General features: G+C 42.9%; 1 protein-coding gene across 1 annotated transcript in view; it reads right to left on the reverse strand.

Annotated features, from left to right (window-relative positions):
• The window catches only part of NDST1 (N-deacetylase and N-sulfotransferase 1), a 152,097-nt gene that overhangs the window by 75,701 nt on the left and 58,357 nt on the right, over positions 1–18,039 (reverse strand). The window contains exon 2 of the mRNA XM_077468304.1: positions 6,273–7,096. Coding sequence (XP_077324430.1) covers positions 6,273–6,785 — 513 coding nt within the window. The 5' untranslated portion in view covers positions 6,786–7,096. The remainder of the gene's footprint in view (positions 1–6,272; positions 7,097–18,039) is intronic.

Consider the following 18,039-nt stretch of genomic DNA (forward strand, 5'->3'; position numbering starts at 1 on the left):
AATTGACACTTCCATTGACGATTCCATAACCACCAATGATGCGAAGTAGCCTGAACCGCAGAATCCCAGCAACCAATTATAAGACAGATATAGGGGGGGTGGAACATGGGAACTGACACGCATCCTCTCCCTGCAAACCCAACGACAGTGCTGGTCAAAGGGAAGTGCCTTGATCCCTAGACAAGCTTTGTCAATCATAGCGAATTAAACATTCTCCTCCATGTTAGATCTGTGTTCAGACAGTGGTGGGGGTACACCGTTAACCATGCTCTTTGCACAAGAACTCAACCCAAAAGACAACACCAAGGCTGGGTTCACACATGTCCGGTGCAAATTATATATCCCGATGTTCCGAACTGAATTTCCAATGCTCATGACTGTATTTTTGTCACAGCTGCAATTTCAGTGCTGGTGAATACATAGTAGATAAAGGGTGTCAACTCCTGTAGGAGAGCAATCCGTGCTAAAATCCTGAACTTGAAGCGGAGTTCCGTCCATTTAAAAGTCACTTTAATTTTAATAATGAGACACTCACCTGTTCCGCGGTCCAGGCGCACAAAGCCTCGTTCCTCTCCCTCTCCTTGGCGCCGACATTCTAACTGTCGGTGCCCAGCTGTGGCTTCACAGCCGGGCACACACTGCACAAGTGCGAGCCGTTTTGCACGCTGTAAATGGCCAGGCAATCTTCTGGGACTTGTGACGTGTCCCAGAGGATTGTAAAGGGTTAACTTCTTTTTGGCGCCGCAGTGCCAGAGGAGGAAGTGGAGGTGTAAAAACCCAGTACCCCCTTAATCCTGAACGGAATCCTGAACATATCTGCGATTCAGAAGCATTCCCGTAGACCTCGATGAGCCTGAAACACACCACAGTGCTCAGAAATGCACAGGACTCTTTGTAAAGGCTCACTGCGGATGCACCGCATATATGCGAACAGCTTCAACAAAAATCAAGGTTATCTCACATGTCATGCGAATTGACAGGAGCATGCTGGGTCTTTCGATAGAATAGTCTATTATGCTCCAAGTATTAAATTACACAAACTCACTAAAGTTTTAGGGGTGCTAATGCTGCTGCCATCACTTTGAGAAGATCCTGGGAAAACCTTTCCATTGTGAAGTCAGCATTTCGCCTGGAGTTTCTTTCACGGCTTCCTGGATAGCCTACCTACTCACTGGACAATGATCCAGGAGTGTGATGAAGCCCAATGTGGAAGCTGGAGGCACAGCAGTGACACAGGAAGCTGCAAAGCTGAAACAGGAAGCAGTGATGTCACCTGCCTTGCTAAACAGCACAAAAAAGACTGGCTGCGCAGATTTACACATCCTTTACCAGGTAAAGCACATCGCATATATACTTATTTTACCTCTGCGTTTCACCCCTTTGCTTGGAGTGCCAATTTAGGCAAGCATTAAGCAGTAAGCCAGGGGAAAGGTAATCCCCATAGAACAGCACGGTAACCAACATCATGTTTGTGGATTTCAGAAATGCTCACAAAAAGCTTATTTATTTTTCCATGGCCGCAGCTGATGGCGCAGGATTAGTCGTGAAAAGTTAAGTAAACAGGTGGCCCGTGCAATTCCAGCCATGGCAGTAAAGATTGGGTTACACAGAAACCTGCTGACACAGACAGACCTCATGTGTTATGCAACATAAAATTATTATGGTTACTGTAATTCCTGACATATGGTTACACTGACAGGCCCCATCTCACATGCTCAGTGGATCTGCTCCGTGCAATCCAGCTGCATGTGCTAAACTGTGTATGCCAAGAATGATCGACTAAAAACCTCATGCTGCATCCTACAGAACTGGGTGTCTTAATGCCACGTACACACGAGCGGAATGTCCGACAGAAAAAGTCAGACGGAATCTTTTCATTGTATATTCCGATCGTGTGTATGTCTCATCTGACTTTTATTTATTTATTTATTTTACAAAAATGCTGACGGACCTAGAAATAGAACATGTTCTAAATATTTCTGACGGAACCAATTCCTATCGGGAAAATCGCTCTTCTGTATGCTGTTCCGACGGACCAAAAACTACGCATGCTCTGAAGCAAGTACGAGATAGAAGCTATTGGCTACTGGCTATTGAACTTCCTTTTTCTAGTCCCGTTGTACGCCACCGTGTTCTTGACGATCGGACTTTGGTGCGATAGTGTGTACGCAGTCCCAAAAACCTTCCGAGTTTATTCCGATGGGAAAACCGGTCGTGTGTACTGTGTACGCAGCCTTAGAAGGAGGAAAAGCCCTGGACAGCCGCACACCGCTGAGGGCATCTTTATCGATATAGTAAAATCCATTACAGTCACTTTCTATGCAAAAATAACAGGGAAAAGCAGTTGACGCGTTTTACACCATGTGATGGTGCCTAATCAAGCTATGATTAAGCATCATCACATGGTGTGAAATGCATCAGCTGCTTTTCCCTGATTCTTTTGCATATGAAGCGACTTACTGGATTTTACTACATCAATAAAAAGGTGCCCTAATCGGTGTGCGGCCATCCAGGACTTTTTTTCTTCCTTCAAAGTTTCTGCAGAGCCAGCACCTGCAAGTTCATAATAGGGTGGGTGTTTCTAAAGGTCTGGGGCATTTGGAGCGGTAATCTTTCTTTATACTGGGTGTCCTTGGGGAAAAAAGTTAAAAATTTGAAGATTCAGTACAAAGAAACAAACTCCAGGAAACAAGTCAATTAGATCAGCAAAATTCTGATGCAACCCAGAACACACTGCAGCCGTGTTCTAATCCAAGAATCGTCTCACTTTTTGTTAATCAGAGTCTTAAATAATCTTTAGGACAGTCACATGGCAGACAGGTCCCTTATCGAAGAGTCTTCAATGATGCTCTCTGCATCACTGTATGTGGGATGAGGGTGCTGTGGTGATCCTCTTAACTGGGTGGGCCTATGACACACTGCACTTAATGGATGTCCTCAGTCTTCCAAGTTGAATGATGCTGAGACATCTTGTTTGTGCCTAAAGGAAATTACTGCAGTTACAACCTTGAAACACTTGCTAAGGGAGTTTTTAAAAAACAAACATGTTTGCATAGAATTGGCCTTATAAAGAATAAAAAGGTAGGGAAAAATTCCAGAAAAAAATAAAAATAAATAAAAATGTTCCTCCTGAAATCGGCTCTGACTGGGATACATGAAGTCAATTCATCATTCCCCCCTTTTTTTTTTTTTTTTTACCATCCACCACTGATCAGGGATTGCTTGTTTCACAGGCTTTGCGATTTTTGTGTTGCATTTCAACTTACAGTATATTGTTTCCTGCATAGATCTTTTATTTGTTATAATAGCAATGGGACTAAGACACCTTTCACACCACACCGCCCATAGCGTGGGCGGTAGAACGCCGCTATTTTTAGCGGCGTTTTACCACTGTATTTGCGGCGCATTTCGGCCGCTAGCGGGGGTGCTTTTACCCCCCTGCTAGCGGCTGAGAAAGGGTTAAAACCGCTGGCAATACACCACAATAGCGGCGTTTTGCCGGCAGTATTACAGCGCTGCCCCATTGATTTCAATGGGGAGCAGCGGTGGAGGAGCGGTAAACACACCGCTCCTTCACCGCTCCAAAGAAGCTGCTGGCAGGACTTTTCCCTGATGTCCTGCCAGCGCACCGCTGTAGTGTGAAAGCCCTCAGGCTTTCACACTACAAGCAATGGTGCAGCTTTTTTAGGGTGGATTGCAGGCGCTATTTCTAACGCTATAGCGCCTGCAAAACGCCCTGGTCTGAAAGGGGTCTTAGGGTTTGGGCAGAGTTCGGTTTTCAAATAATTTGTACAAGTGTTCTCATTCCATTATTTGCTTATATGCTATCTGTTTTCTACATGGTTGGTGTGTTATAGTTATAGTACATTATACACGTTGTGTACATTGTAGGCTGACCTTCCATGAGATCTACTTTCACAATTGGATATCGATGAATGATTTAACCTTGTGTGGGTTGTCGCTTATTTGCTGAGCATGAGAGTGCAAGCCAACGTCATCTGGTGAGTGCACACCTAGAGGGGAGCAGAGTCACCATTTGCATGCGGTGTGGTGGATGATTTTTGAAGCTAATCCTCTCATACAGCATAGTGTTGAATCACACTGAGTTTTCAGGATCCTTCAATTGACTGTTCAGTTGTGGACTTTGTTCATTCATTTATTTAAATAATTGTATACAACTTATAAATTTCATCTTTATTAATTTATGTTAGTGATTATCACTTGTCACTGGGTGATTTGTTATTCATGATTTAAAGTCACTTTAATTCACAGCACCACTATTTACTATACTATATTAGTTTACACGGTAAACGCTTACGATTATCTGTTCAATTGAAGTGGCAGCTTCACAATTTTTGTACCTGGCGCAATGGTGATACCTATAGTGTGGGTGTACCTAGCTTTTGTACCTTCTGATTTTACAGGTTTGAGTAATTCCAACCTGGGAGGGGTTCTAAGCGTTCCCTACTCTACCAAAGGCTAACTCGACTCATTATGACTGAATAATTTGTACAGTCAAAGCCTGGCTGAAAAAAGCAACAAACCCATCAGCAGTTAGCAGTTAGCTAGACCGAGTGGAACGAGTATTGTTCAGCCGACTGGGAGGGAAATAAAAAGAGACTCTTATGAATAGAAAAACGTCTGCTGGAAGGAGATGTCCACTAAGGCCCTTCGCCAAGAACAATGGCTCATTTACAACTTTGTCAGAGGATTACGGCCACTCGAATGGGCTTAATAGGATGCATCTTGGTGATGCCGCAGAAAGGGAATGCATGAGTCAGCCTTCGCTCAGGAAAATATTTCAGCGCTCTTAGAAAGCAAACCACCAAGGCCTGTGAGGTCCTGGACTACCAGCCTGAGAAAGTCAAAGAACCCAGGGGGAAAAAAAAAAAAACGGAAACACATTTTGGTCCAACATCAAATTTTCTATTTGTCTATTATCTAAATCAAGTTGCCATAGAATGTGTGACAAACCAGATACATTTTTCTTTTACAAAGAGAGATTTTTAAACATGTTCATTATCTAATACATGCCTGTGTGTTAGCCCTTTTAAAAATGCTGCTAATACAAAAATACTTGTTGATCTGATGGTGCTCCGAACTTCATGTTTGAGCTAAAAACACGGTGCCTTTCTGCCCTGAATTCATAACCAGTGGTGTCCACCCTGCCTGCTGGACTACAGAATTCTGACCAATTAAACCTCATGGGTAGCATAGTGACTAAGTGGTTAGCACTTCCGCAAAGCAGCACTAGGGCCGTCGGTTCAAATCTCAGCCATGGCACCACCTACCTGGAGTTTGTATGTTCTTCCTGTGCTTGTGTGGGTTTCCTCCCATGCTCCAAAAGACATGCTAGTATGTTAATTGGATCCTGTCTAAATTGGCCACAATATGTGTATGTATGCAAGTTAAGGACCTTAGATTGTATGCTCTTTGGAGGACAGGGACTGATGTGAATGTACAATATACATTTAAAGTGCTGTGTAAAATTGACGGCACTATACAAGTACCTGTAATAACAATCGCTATGTCCCATTTAACATGCATTGATTTTTTTTTCATCCCCCAAGAGCCTAGCATATACTGTGTGTCGAGAAAGAGCTCTTGAGGGTGTAGTTGTGGGATGTGCCCCAGAACTGACCTGGAGCACCCTGCTGATTCCTTCAGTCAGCATATGCCCTTGCAAGACTGGAAAAATCACAAATGGTAATAAAAGTTGCTTCACTCTACAAGAACAAAATGTTACGATGTGGAAGGGAGGTTTAGCAGTTCAGCTCCAGCGCTTGAACTTTCAAAAATAAGAAAGTCAGTGTTACCATATTTCCACCATGACAGGTTGAGACGAACTTGGAACAAACATACGTAAGGCTGCATTTGCTGAGTTAACATACGCTGTATTGTACAATAGCACATAATATATGCTGACCCTTATGAAATGAAATTGCCTATAAAAAAAAAAAAGTATGCCTTAATAGGTTTTCTACATGTTGCTAAATATGAAAAGGTTTTGCAGCAGTTCTCAAGGCATCCCTTAACAATGGTTTCCATAGTGCACTTCATTAAATGCCTCAACTGCTCAATATTCTGTGACTGGCGCTTGTCATCTAAACAGTAGTTGGTTGTCAAGGGAGTACTTGCACCTGTTTAGGTGACGAATTAGCTAGAAGCAAGAGAGAGAAAAAAAAAAAAAAAAAAAGTACAGTAGTGTATAAAAACTTTTAAAAGGAACATGCTAAGTTTTCAAATCCATGAAAATTGGCTTTTGCCCTTACCTTGAAAAAACCAATGATCCCCACGCCATACTCCACACAGTACTTGTCCAATAACTCTCGATTCCATGCATCCAAGTTAACATATTTCAGAATGTTTTCATACACAATTAGTGCAAATCGCCCCCTGTCTTTATCGGTGAGAGTTGGCATATCACCCTTGCCCGGGGCTATCTCGGTCCGATATTTAAAACGACTTGACTCCAATATAGCCACTATCTCCTGGCCAAGCTGGGAATAGAGGCTCTCTACAAACACAAGCACCAGCGGGTCCGTACGTGAAGAATCCACAGACCTCATAGACTTCACAGGCAGAAGACGGGAAGGGCTGATTTTAGGGTCATCGCAGTCCAGGGATTGGGTGTCACCCCCCGAAGGCTCCAGCCCCCTTTTCCAGCCATACAGGTAATAGGCGGAGATGAAAACACTAAGAAGACAAAAGGCAAAAAGAAGAAAGAGAACCAGTTGTGGGCTTAATGGCCTCCCAAACCTGCGTGGCTTCAGGGACAAGCTCATGGTCCTTGCACCTTCCCAGAAGGAGCGGGCACAAGCACTCACAAACACAAGCCCAGACACCTCTGTTACGTTGCAAGTACCCTTAACTCAACCTCTTCATGTCACCATGGCATGTCCATTGAAAGTCCAGTTCCAGGATGAATCGGGTGAATTGGGTGTGCAAACTTATCCTATTGAGGGCTTCTCCGGCAAAACTAAGGGGATGATGCGCCGGAGGGAGGCTGTGGCGTAAGTGGCTGAAGTGGTCGTCGTGCATCATTTGGGGAATCAGGCCTGTGATATCGTCGTATACTTCGGAAGGACTTTATTATCTGGAAAAAAAAGTACAGAAATAAGATTTCAAATAAGCCACTTGCAACCTCCCAACAGTCCTGCAATCATTGAAAATCAGATATGAGATCTAAAACACGTCAACCACCAGACTCACATGAAAAGGTATTATTGCATATTGCATAGAACATTTACCCGTTTATGATAATTTAGTTGTAGAGAGTGAGGGGGGGTTAGAACATTTGTCGTCATTTAAGTTTATTTTTGAGTGGGTCCCTACTGGGAAGATTCTCACTTCCTGTACTGGTAGCCTCCATTATTAGCGAATGAAGTATCTGCAGACACTACGACAGGGAGGTACCAGAACAACGACCTTCATGGAAGACTCACCAGATATAATGTTAATGAAAGCAGTAACTTTAAGAATATTAAAAATGTAATTTGAAACTACATTAACATGTTGTAATTTTATTTTGAAGGTTGGGTTTAAATACACTTTAATACTATGGGGCAGCACGGTGGTGTAGTGGTTAGCACTCTCGCCACTACCAACCACGACACTACCTGCCTGGAGTTTGCATGTTCTCCCTGTGCCTGCGTGGGTTTCCTCTGGGTACTCCGGTTTCCTCCCACACTCCAAAGACATGCAGGTAGGTTAATTGGCTTCTGTCAAAAAAAATAATAATAATTGGCCCTAGTATATGAATGGGAACCTTGGATTGTGGGCTCCCTGACGGTAGGGACCAATGTGAGTGTGCAATGTACAGGGATAGGGACAATTGTAGACACCCACTCAGGTTGAACTGGATGGACTGGTGTCTTTATTCAACCTTCCTAACCCTTCCGATAAACATTGAAAAAAAATAAAAAGTTATAGGAAGGTATATCATATTTATTTATTTTAAGATTTCCCCCCCCCCCCCTTCTGTTACTTTCTGGGCCTAGTCAAAATATGTCGCACATCCCAGAAGTCTTCAGGATGGAAGGATAGGAGGGGTTTTCTCAACTAAGCACATCTTCCTGCATGCATGCCTAAAATAAGGGCAGATGGATTCCAGGAAGTAAACTCTACTAGGGGTCCATGGAAATTTTGGTGCCGAAACCAAAAATGAAGGATGCACTAGGCCAAAAACCGAAACAGATATTGAAAATGTCAGTTTAAAAAAAAATTGTATTATATTGAACTTTTTAATACCATCAATTTAAATTGATATTAAAATTTGTTGTTGGCCATTATTGGCACCTTTAGTGCAAGAAAAGCTCCAGAAAAATGTAGTCTGCAGTCTCTAACCATCTCTTGTATCATTGCCCCCAGTCTCTAACTATCTAATGCAGGAGATAGAGACTGCAGACATACTACAGGAGACAGTCAGAGACTGCACACATGATACAAGAGATCAAGGCAGCCTTACCAGTGCCCGTCAGATGCACAGAGGAGCGGAGTGGAGCCGAGGCCCGAAGCACAGGACAGCACTCTGCTAGGAGGATCGTAGAACCCCCAGAAAAAGACTTCTTCCAGCCTCCAACTGACATGTATGGGCTGCAGCTCTTTAACAAGCTCAAATGCAGGTACAGAGAGACAGACAAACATCAAATAACAACCAACAAACGAACCATTTACTATACAGTATGTAGAGTGCTGCGATGTGGATACTTCTAGACTAAAGGAGAATACAACACCCACCATGTGATACACCTCCAAATCAGCCACTCCTCTCTATGTTTGTCTACCACGTTTTACAGACTCTTGTTTTCCAAGGGTCAGATGAAGAGGGAATCCCTCAAAACGTGTTAGCCTACCATTGAGCATTTGCCCTTGCATGGGCAGGATTAATGCTTAATGAATATTTTATAACCTAGTTTATATAAGTAGTAACTTTTTTGTACTCATCTACTTTGTTTAAGAATAAACTGTATCATTTTGATTTACGCGTTAGATTCATTTTGATTCATGCACCTTCCACCTCTTTTTTCACTCGGCCTTCTTCGGACCACCCCTGGTCAGTTTAGGCAGCGGGACACGCATGACCATCCTTTACTATCCACCATTTGAAAAGTACTACCACTTTTACATCAATACCGCCTGCACGAGCGTCAGGAGAAATACTTTTTCTGTTCATATTTATATGTGCCCATCAGTGACCGTCGCCTGCCTGAGCCCCTCATGCAGCCTGCCTGTGCCCATCATGCAACGCGCCAGTGTCTGTGGATGCAGCCTCACCAGTGCCCGTCATGCAGCCCAACAGTGCCCGGATCAAAGCGGTGACCTCTGTGAGTCACGGAGCTGTGAATTGCCTGGCCCGTAGTAACAATGTCCTGCCTCCTGTGATCATGTCATGCTCATTCAATGCCCCACCATTGGATCAGTGTGCCATCTGTCACAGGAGGTGGGACATGGTTACTGCGGCCCGGGCAATTCAATTCACAGCTCCGTGACCCACAGGGATCGCTCTGTGGGAGGGAGGACTGGGGTGAGCCAGGATGACACTCCCGCAATCTGCAACACCAGAGGCAGGGCCACCCCATCCTTTTTTTGGCTCCATTATCGGCAATATTTTCCTTTCGGCAATGTGCTGAAAACACAATTTCTGCATTTTTTTTTTTCGGACGCAAAAATTTCGATGCATCCCTAAATGCTACATAAATCATTTGCTCTTACTCAAGATGACAACAACCAGAAATGCTAAGGGGGTGTTTTTCAAAGTGATTTCTCAGCAAAATAAAGCAAGGAGACATGGATGGATGGATGAGTTTGCTTTGAATATTAAAAATAAATGAGTGTTTTTGGCTTGTGGCACCCAGATGCACTGACGATCCACTTTAACACAGTTTTAACCTTTTTAGTACATGAACATTCTTCTTAATTAGTAATCTTAAAAGCATAATACACTTTTCTAACCAAATTTCATGTTATACCAATATTTAGGGTGTACCATGAAACAAGATTATATTCCACAGCCCCCCCCAGCCTCAAAACTGCCCTTACCTGAATTGTAGGTGCTTCTCCCTGCAGCATCTTGTGGGTATTTTAATTTAGCACTGCTGTGCGTGACTTCATCCACACAGCCGCATCATCCAATTGCAGTGACCTGTGGATGGAAGACTACAAGTACTATCTGCCACTGGAGCAGATCTCAATTGGGAAAAAGAACAGTCACCGTACCAACGTACTTGTAGTCCAATATTTAGTCCAGCCCCATAACAAAAGGACCTGGGACTGGGGGAAAATGTGCAAGAGCCTGTGCAGTGCACCCGTGATTCACTGAATGCTGTTGCAATGCCCCCTCCAGCTCCAATTCGATAATGCATTAAATTAATTAAATGTAAATTTTTTTATTTTATTAATGTGGGTGGTACCCATTATATTTCGCAAAAGGTGGTCTATGCTTTTAAGCTGATTACATTGACGTATAACAAAAAACTGCCATGGCTTCTCTTTAACATGCACAGTTGTATTTCCCAAGAGTGTATGCTAATAAGATTGATCCGAGCGAGCAGACAGAGCTGGCACTAGCCTTATCTCATGGGAAACCAATCAAACAACTGGCTGGATCCTTGTCCCTCAGAAAGCAGAAAAAGGAGGTGGCTGCTGGTAGCCATAGATAAAATGATCATTGCCCAATCAGATCAAAGTTGGACATGATAGTCTTATATCCTTAGACACCTTTTGTTCACCTATTCGGAAGTGCCTTCATCCAATGGTTAATCCATTTAAGGAAAGATCAAGACACAAAAAAAAAAAAAAAAACACCCAGAAACCTTGGCGTCGGTCGAGAGTATATACTTGTGATGTGAAGATGGGAAACGGAAGCTTAGCAGACATTCCTTACATCAACCTCTATCGGGGTGAAACCAAAAATGCTCAGCTGTGAAAATCCTACCCAACCAAACTTTCCACCTTCCTGGCAGGGAATGTATTACTCAGAAAAGGCCTACTGATATATGAACTCCCCTTATATCTCCATGAATTATCAAATCAGGCAAACACACTCTAATGTCCATAGGCATCTTAACCACTTCCAGTCTGGGCCAATTCAGATATTACTCTCATACATGTTAAAAATCAGCATTTTTTGTTACAAAATTACTTAGGACCATCCAAACAGTATATATTTTCTGAACCAAGAGGCTTTGGAGAATAAAATGGTGGTTGTTGCAATTATTTTTATGTCACACGATATTTGCACAGCCGTTTTAGCAAATGCAAATTTTCAGGGGAAAATACACTTTACTGAATTTTAGTGCACACAAAACACAATAGAATTCACAATTTGTTTGGGTTAAATCTAAAAGATGCTGCTATGTCGAGTAAATAGATACCCAACACGTCACGCTATAAAAAACTGCACAAGCCGGTGGAATGGTGATAAACTATGTTACAATAAGTTATCCATAGGCAATTAAAACCCTTTAAAAGGTTACCAGTTTAAAATTAGGCAGGAGGTCTGGCACTAGAATTCTCACTTGGACATTTGCAGTGATAACTCACGCGTGGTGTGATCGCTATTTATGTATGCATGCGGGACCTACGTGCACATTCACATTTGCGCATAAGCAAATGGGGGCTGCCTTAAAAAAAATTAAAAAATAATGTACACTGTCTCTTTAAATCTTTCAACGTAATTGCTTACACAATGGGTGAACAACATCCCTTGTGATAGCATGGGCAGTGACAGGTACTCTTTAAAGGAGAGATCTGGGGTCTATTAGGACACTGATCTCTCCTCTGCCCTCAAAACATCTGATGAAACCAAGGTCAGTTTGATCAGATGCTTGCCCAGCCGGTACCAGCTAGTAAACAACCAAAACCTAAAGTGATGCAAGGCACATCGCTTCCGGCTTCAATCGTCAGAGGAGAGGAAGGAATTGGCAATCCTTCTTCTCTGTATGCCGCTGGTCCGACCAAGTGTAGCGGTCCTGGGCTCTCTGGTGTCACAGCAATGATATATAATGAGTATAAGCACTTGCTCCCTAGGACACAAGGGTATGTCCTAAAGGCAGGAAATGGTTAAAGCTGGAGTTAAGGCAGGCATCAAAGGCATAAATCAAATGCAAATTAAATGAATTCCTATAATGCAACTCATTGAACGCTGGTCACACACATCAGAGCCCTTCATCCATGCTACACTGCCCAGATGGACTAATTTCCCGCTGCAGCTATTGTATATTGACAGTGGACCATGCCAGCTGTCAAAATACCCGAATGACAGCTGGTTGGTGGCTGGAATGGCAACTGGTTGGTTGCAGGTGTTGTTGATCTGGCAATGTTCCGTCCTTCGATTTTTCAGTTAGGTGGGAGGCGGACTACAGGACAATCTACCGATCACATTTCTGGTTCATCAGGAGGGGCAGGTTTGGGAGCTAATCATATGCTGTATGCAAATGTGTTAACAAGAAACCTGCTGATAGGAGGAAAGAGCAGAGGGATAGCCTGCTTTTGCCCTTTCACTAACAAGTTGGCAAGCTAGGGATGGAGAAAGGATTGGTGTTATCTACCAGGTTATGCTGTGTGGCAGGGCTGTGCAAATCTCAGGACTGGACAGACACAGATACAAATCCTCTCACAGGTGAAACAGCTTTGTATTTAGCTGTCTGGGTTGAGTTCAGCTTTAAGACATTTTTAATAATAGAATTGCTTATTGTATGGAGAAGGGAGGGGGAGCTTAATGTGGTTCTAAAAGCAGGTTTTTTTTTTATTTTTATTTTTTTTATCTTAATGCATTCTATTCATGAAGATAAAAAAAAAAAAAAACCTGTGTGCAGCAGTCCCTCTCAGCCCCCTTAATATTTACCTGAGCTCCCGCTTGATCCAGAAATGTTGAACGAGAGCCACAAAGTCCAGGGTCACTCTCCAGTCTTAATGGCTGAGACACAGCAAGGGGCGCCATTGCCTTGCTGTCAAAGTCAGTGAGCCAATGAGGAGAGAGGGGGCAGGAATGGACACAATGAGCAGTGGCTCGACTCAGATGCCCCCATAGCAAGCTGCTTGCTGTGGGGGCACTCGGCAGGAGGGAGGGGCCAGGAGTGCTGGCAGAGGACCAGAGAAGAGGAGTATAGGGCTACTCTGCACAGGGTATAACATGTTTTAATTTATTTTTTTAAATAAGAAAAGAAGACTTTAGTATCACTTTAAGGAGATCTGGTCAGACTGTTAATTTTAACAACAATCTCATAATATATATATTATATATATATATATATATATATATATATATATATATATATATATATATATATATATATATATATACACACATATACATATATACATATACATATACACACACACACACACACAATGTGTGTGATATATATACACACGCACACATATACACACATTGTATATAGCTGCATGTTATTTACATGAAAAAGCCTCCCTTGTGTATACATTCCAAAAGCCTTCAGGGTGCAGCTGGCCACCATTATCTTAGATTTAACATCATCAGCCCCATACGAGCTTTCACCCAAGAGATACTTAATTCTGAGCCCTTTGCTCCTGCCCTGGCAGCTATGTAAAGGTCAGTCATAGACCGTGCCAATCTCTCCCGGTTCAGCAGGAACTGCCCAAGATTTGAACTGTGTGTGGGCAGGTTGAATGTACCAAGTTGATCAATTGACTTAGGTACAACCAGCCTGCCAGAGTCCCTTCCAATTATTGCTAGCGGCCAACAAAGCCTTTTTTCAATAATCGCGGTCTTCTCCTGGCAGCGACCGCTTCCCCCCGCCGGGAGCAGAAAATTGCTCGTCAGGAGAAATTCCCCTGTCAGCACTATCTGTGTTAATGACAGAATTGTGCAAATTTCCTTCCTCCACCCGCACCATTTATGGCCGGCCTAAGAGGTTATATAGAGAGGTGAGAGGTGGAGGAGCTGGGCCAGCACAAAGACTAATTAGACACTCCCAGACGAGGAGAGGGCTAGGGGGTGCAAGGAGTAACGGGCTGTGCTAGGGAATTGACTAGTCAATTTTTCTAGAAAGTTCAAAGACACATTGCAAGTGAAAAAAAAAATATATCAATTTATTATAATTTATGGAAAAAGAAAACATTGCAAGTAAGCATTTAAAATGCTTGATTATCTGTGCTTTCGCCTGCAGTGTTTGCAGGTTTCTCTTTAACCCCTATTGGGTGACGTTAATATCAATCAGCCATAAAAACCCATCACTGTCAATCTACTCCCAACCTTCAGACAGGGGTTGTTTGGCATTTGAACTCCTCGCATTTCTCTGTAAACGGCCCGAACGGGCAAAACCGATAGCTCCGAGCACCGCGAGACATTTGCTTTTAGCGTGCGATCTTCCTTAAGCACGTTAATACCCTTGAGATATTTGAATGTTTCCATTTTAATCACCATTGCTCTTATCTGCAAACACCCTTTCAATATCAGTGGAGGTGAGAACATCCTACACAATGCATCTCTGCTGGAGTTACTAAGCTCTCATTACCGAAGCTTCATTTGCATTCTCAACTCCCAAAACATTTTTTTTTTTTCCTCCCGTCTGCCTCCCAGCGCTCCACATGAATCAAACCTGCCCAGTGACAAGCAGATAGAATGCTGCTATCTAGGTCATACTCCCTCTGGGGAGAAGCCAGCTCCTTGCTATGCCTCAACACCTTGACAGGTGCTCCTCAGTGATCTAATCTTTCCCTGCCAAGTGGTCAGGCCGACTCCGACTTTCCCCAAAGCTCTTCTAACAGACTACCTTTTCTTCTTCCCAGATCTGCAGGATCCGACACGACTAATGCGCTTTTCCAAGGGCACCCTAATGCTGCCCTGCAGCTTTCAGCTACTCTACTTACAAGCATTAGCATTCTGCAGACACGGCTCCCAAACAGCACCCTAATCCCGTCCTACTGTGCCGAGCTCCCCTAGTAGAATCCCATACATATCCCTTGCCAGTGCTCTGGAGATGGATCCATACGTGGGGGAGGCAGCGCGCAGCAACAGCTTTCACAGTTAAAAGGGACAGGAAAAATACATTTCACAAAACTGAAGACATCCGAGACAGATATCAACCCCTACACACAATAGACTTCTGTTTAGCACAATATAGAACAAGAATTCATTAACCACTTCAGCCCCGGACCATTTTGCTGGCCAAAGACCAAACCACTTTTTGCGATTCGGCACTGCGCCGCTTTATTTGTCAATTGCGCAGTCATGCGCCGTGGCTTCCAAAAAAAAATTGCCGTCTTTTTTTCCCACAAATAGAGCTTTCTTTTGGTGGTATTTTATCACCCCCTGCGGTTTTTATTTTTTGCGCTATAAACAAAAATAGAGTGACCATTTTGAAAAAAAAACGCATTATTTTTTACTTTTTGTTATATTAAATATCCCCCAAAAATATTTATAAATTTTTTCTAGTAATGGCGGCGATCAGAGATTTTTATTGTGTCTGCGTTAATATGGCGGACACATCGGACATTTTTGGGACCATTGTCATTTATACAGCATTCAGTGCTATAAAAATGCAGTGATTCCTGTGTAAATGACACTGGCAGTGAAGGGGTTAAGTGTTCCTAGGGGTGTGTTACTAACTGTTGGGGGCTGGGCTTTCATTTAGTGAACTGATCTCTGCTCCAATCACATGGAGCAGAGATCAGCGTCCCTTGTTGCTAGGCAGAACGGGGAGATGATGTTTACAACGGCATCACTCCGTTCAGCCGCCCCATGAGACGGTCGCGGGTATGCCCGACCAGCATGCGGCATTAAAGATTGGACGTACCTGTACGCCAATATGCCTGCCTGTGCCATTCTGCTGACGTACATCGGCGTGTGCTGGCCGGGAACCGGTTAAAGCTAACCTGTTCCAGGAAATTCCTGGCAAAATAAGTCCCTTGATGCACCGCAGTCTCTTCTGGTGATCTAAATGACCTTAAAACAGTAGTAAACCGCAGGTGGTTTAAAAAAAAAAAAAAAAAAAAAAAAGTTGCGTACTATCCCATTATGAGAGACTTACCTTAGAACAAAGCCCTCCAGCATCACGATGTAACTGCCAAGAGAGCAGACATCTTTCCCTGGTCTTCCTTTTAGGTTTCGCAGCCTCCAGTTACATGAATTGCCGGATGCACGATGATGTTGCGCCGGGGACCTGCCGTTTAAGCTACGGGCTCTGAAGGTCTGGCACTGTAATGCCGCGTACACACAATCGGAATTCTCGTTGGAAAAAGTTCTGATGGTTTCCCCGACTGAATTCAGCTCAAGCTGTCTTGCCTACACACGGTCACATCAAATTTCGATCGTTTATAACGCGGTGATGTACAACATGTATGACGGGACTAGAAAAAGGAAGTTCAATAGCCAGTAGCCAATAGCTTCTGTCTCGTAGTTGAATCTGAGCATGCGTGATTTTTGGGGTGTCGGAATTACCGATAGAAAGTTTTTCCGTCAGGAAAATTGAGAACATGCTATCAATTTTTGGCTGGTGGAAATTCGGACAGCTAAATTCCGATGGAGCATACACACGGTCGCATTTTCCGATAAAAAGCTCTCATCTGTCTTTTCTGGCCGGAATTCCGATCATGTGTACGCAGCATAAGGCTCCATGCACACTGAAGCTTACAGCCAGTTTTGGGAGTTTGGACTTATTTTTTTTTTTTTAAACAGCCAATAAACTCTCCTCTATGTTATCCTATGTGTCCATGCACACATGGACGTTTTTCGATGTTTATCAGCAGTGGAGTTTATAAAATCACCATATAATCACATTCAGGAATCGTTTTTCCGACCACGCAAAAACACCAAACGCTCAAAAAAACACGGTTCACCAGCGTTTGTTTATTGAAAAAATAAATAAATAAAAACTTTGAAACACCCACTGCAAAGCTACTGGCGTTTTAATAACGTTATTTTCACGTCCAGTGTGCATGGAGCCTAAGCCAGACTTTCAAAGCGCTTGCGCCGGTGAAGTCATCGGCTGCATGCACTCTGAAAATCTCCTAAACTGTGCAAGTTTAGGATGTAGTCACATTACCTACAGGTAAACCTTATTATAGGCTTACCTGTAGGTACAAGTGTTGTAACAGTGTTTACTACCGCTTTAAAGTGTCAATAAGCTCGCATCATAAAAATTTTTTTGAAAAAAATCCCTAATCAATAAAGGCTATATTACATGCGGTTAATACTCAGTCACTATATTTGTTTTCTGTATTCTGCAAAAAAAAAAAAAAAATGGTTGGTCCTGCTGATTTCTATCTCCACCTTTTGTTCATGTCCCCAATTCAGCTACGAATTTTGCAGCTGTGGTGACATATCTGCACATGCTCAGTTTTTAGCGAGTTTCTGTGCTGGGCCTTAGCCCCTGATCACATCTGAGCAGCCCATGTGACTATAGTGTCACATGTAGGCATATCCCTCTCTCCTCCTCTATGCCCACTAACACAATGGGGGCGGGATAATACATGTAGATTAATGGTGGCTTCACCTTCCCCTTATCCTAAGACACAGACTGAAGAGGCAGGACACAGCCTGTGACTGTGAGAAATCCACCCACACCAAGTTATTCTCACAAAACAATAAAGATTTGATTTCAAATATAAAATGTGTATGACAATTTAAATCTGTTTACTAATATCATTTATTTTTACTTTGTCTTGCAAAGGCTGTTTTTTTTTAACATGACACCAACAGCAGAGGACTAGAAGCTCCTTCTGCTTATGTTTCCCTGCAAACAGGCTGGGAGAGAGCTGGGTCATGTGACAGCTGTATATGGATTAGGAGGGAAAAAAACAAATAAATAAAAGTACCCTAGATGTTTTATTTTTAGTAAAACAATTACAGTGCCAACATCCCCATACAGTAATAGAAGGGACAATGTCAATTAAATAATGTCTGTTTAGTATCACTTTACAATCTAAAGTCACAGCATACACTTATTTTATAAAACCAGCACTGTATTCAAGCATGTCAAAGGTACCTATTATGTGTATTGTTAATACAGTGCTGATTTTAATCAAATAAATTGCACCATGCAATCCGATTGCAGT

Source organism: Lithobates pipiens, unplaced genomic scaffold, assembly GCF_037356315.1.
Source record: "Lithobates pipiens isolate NorthernLeopardFrog02 unplaced genomic scaffold, aLitPip1_a1.2 Scaffold_8, whole genome shotgun sequence".
Lineage (NCBI taxonomy): Eukaryota > Metazoa > Chordata > Amphibia > Anura > Ranidae > Lithobates > Lithobates pipiens.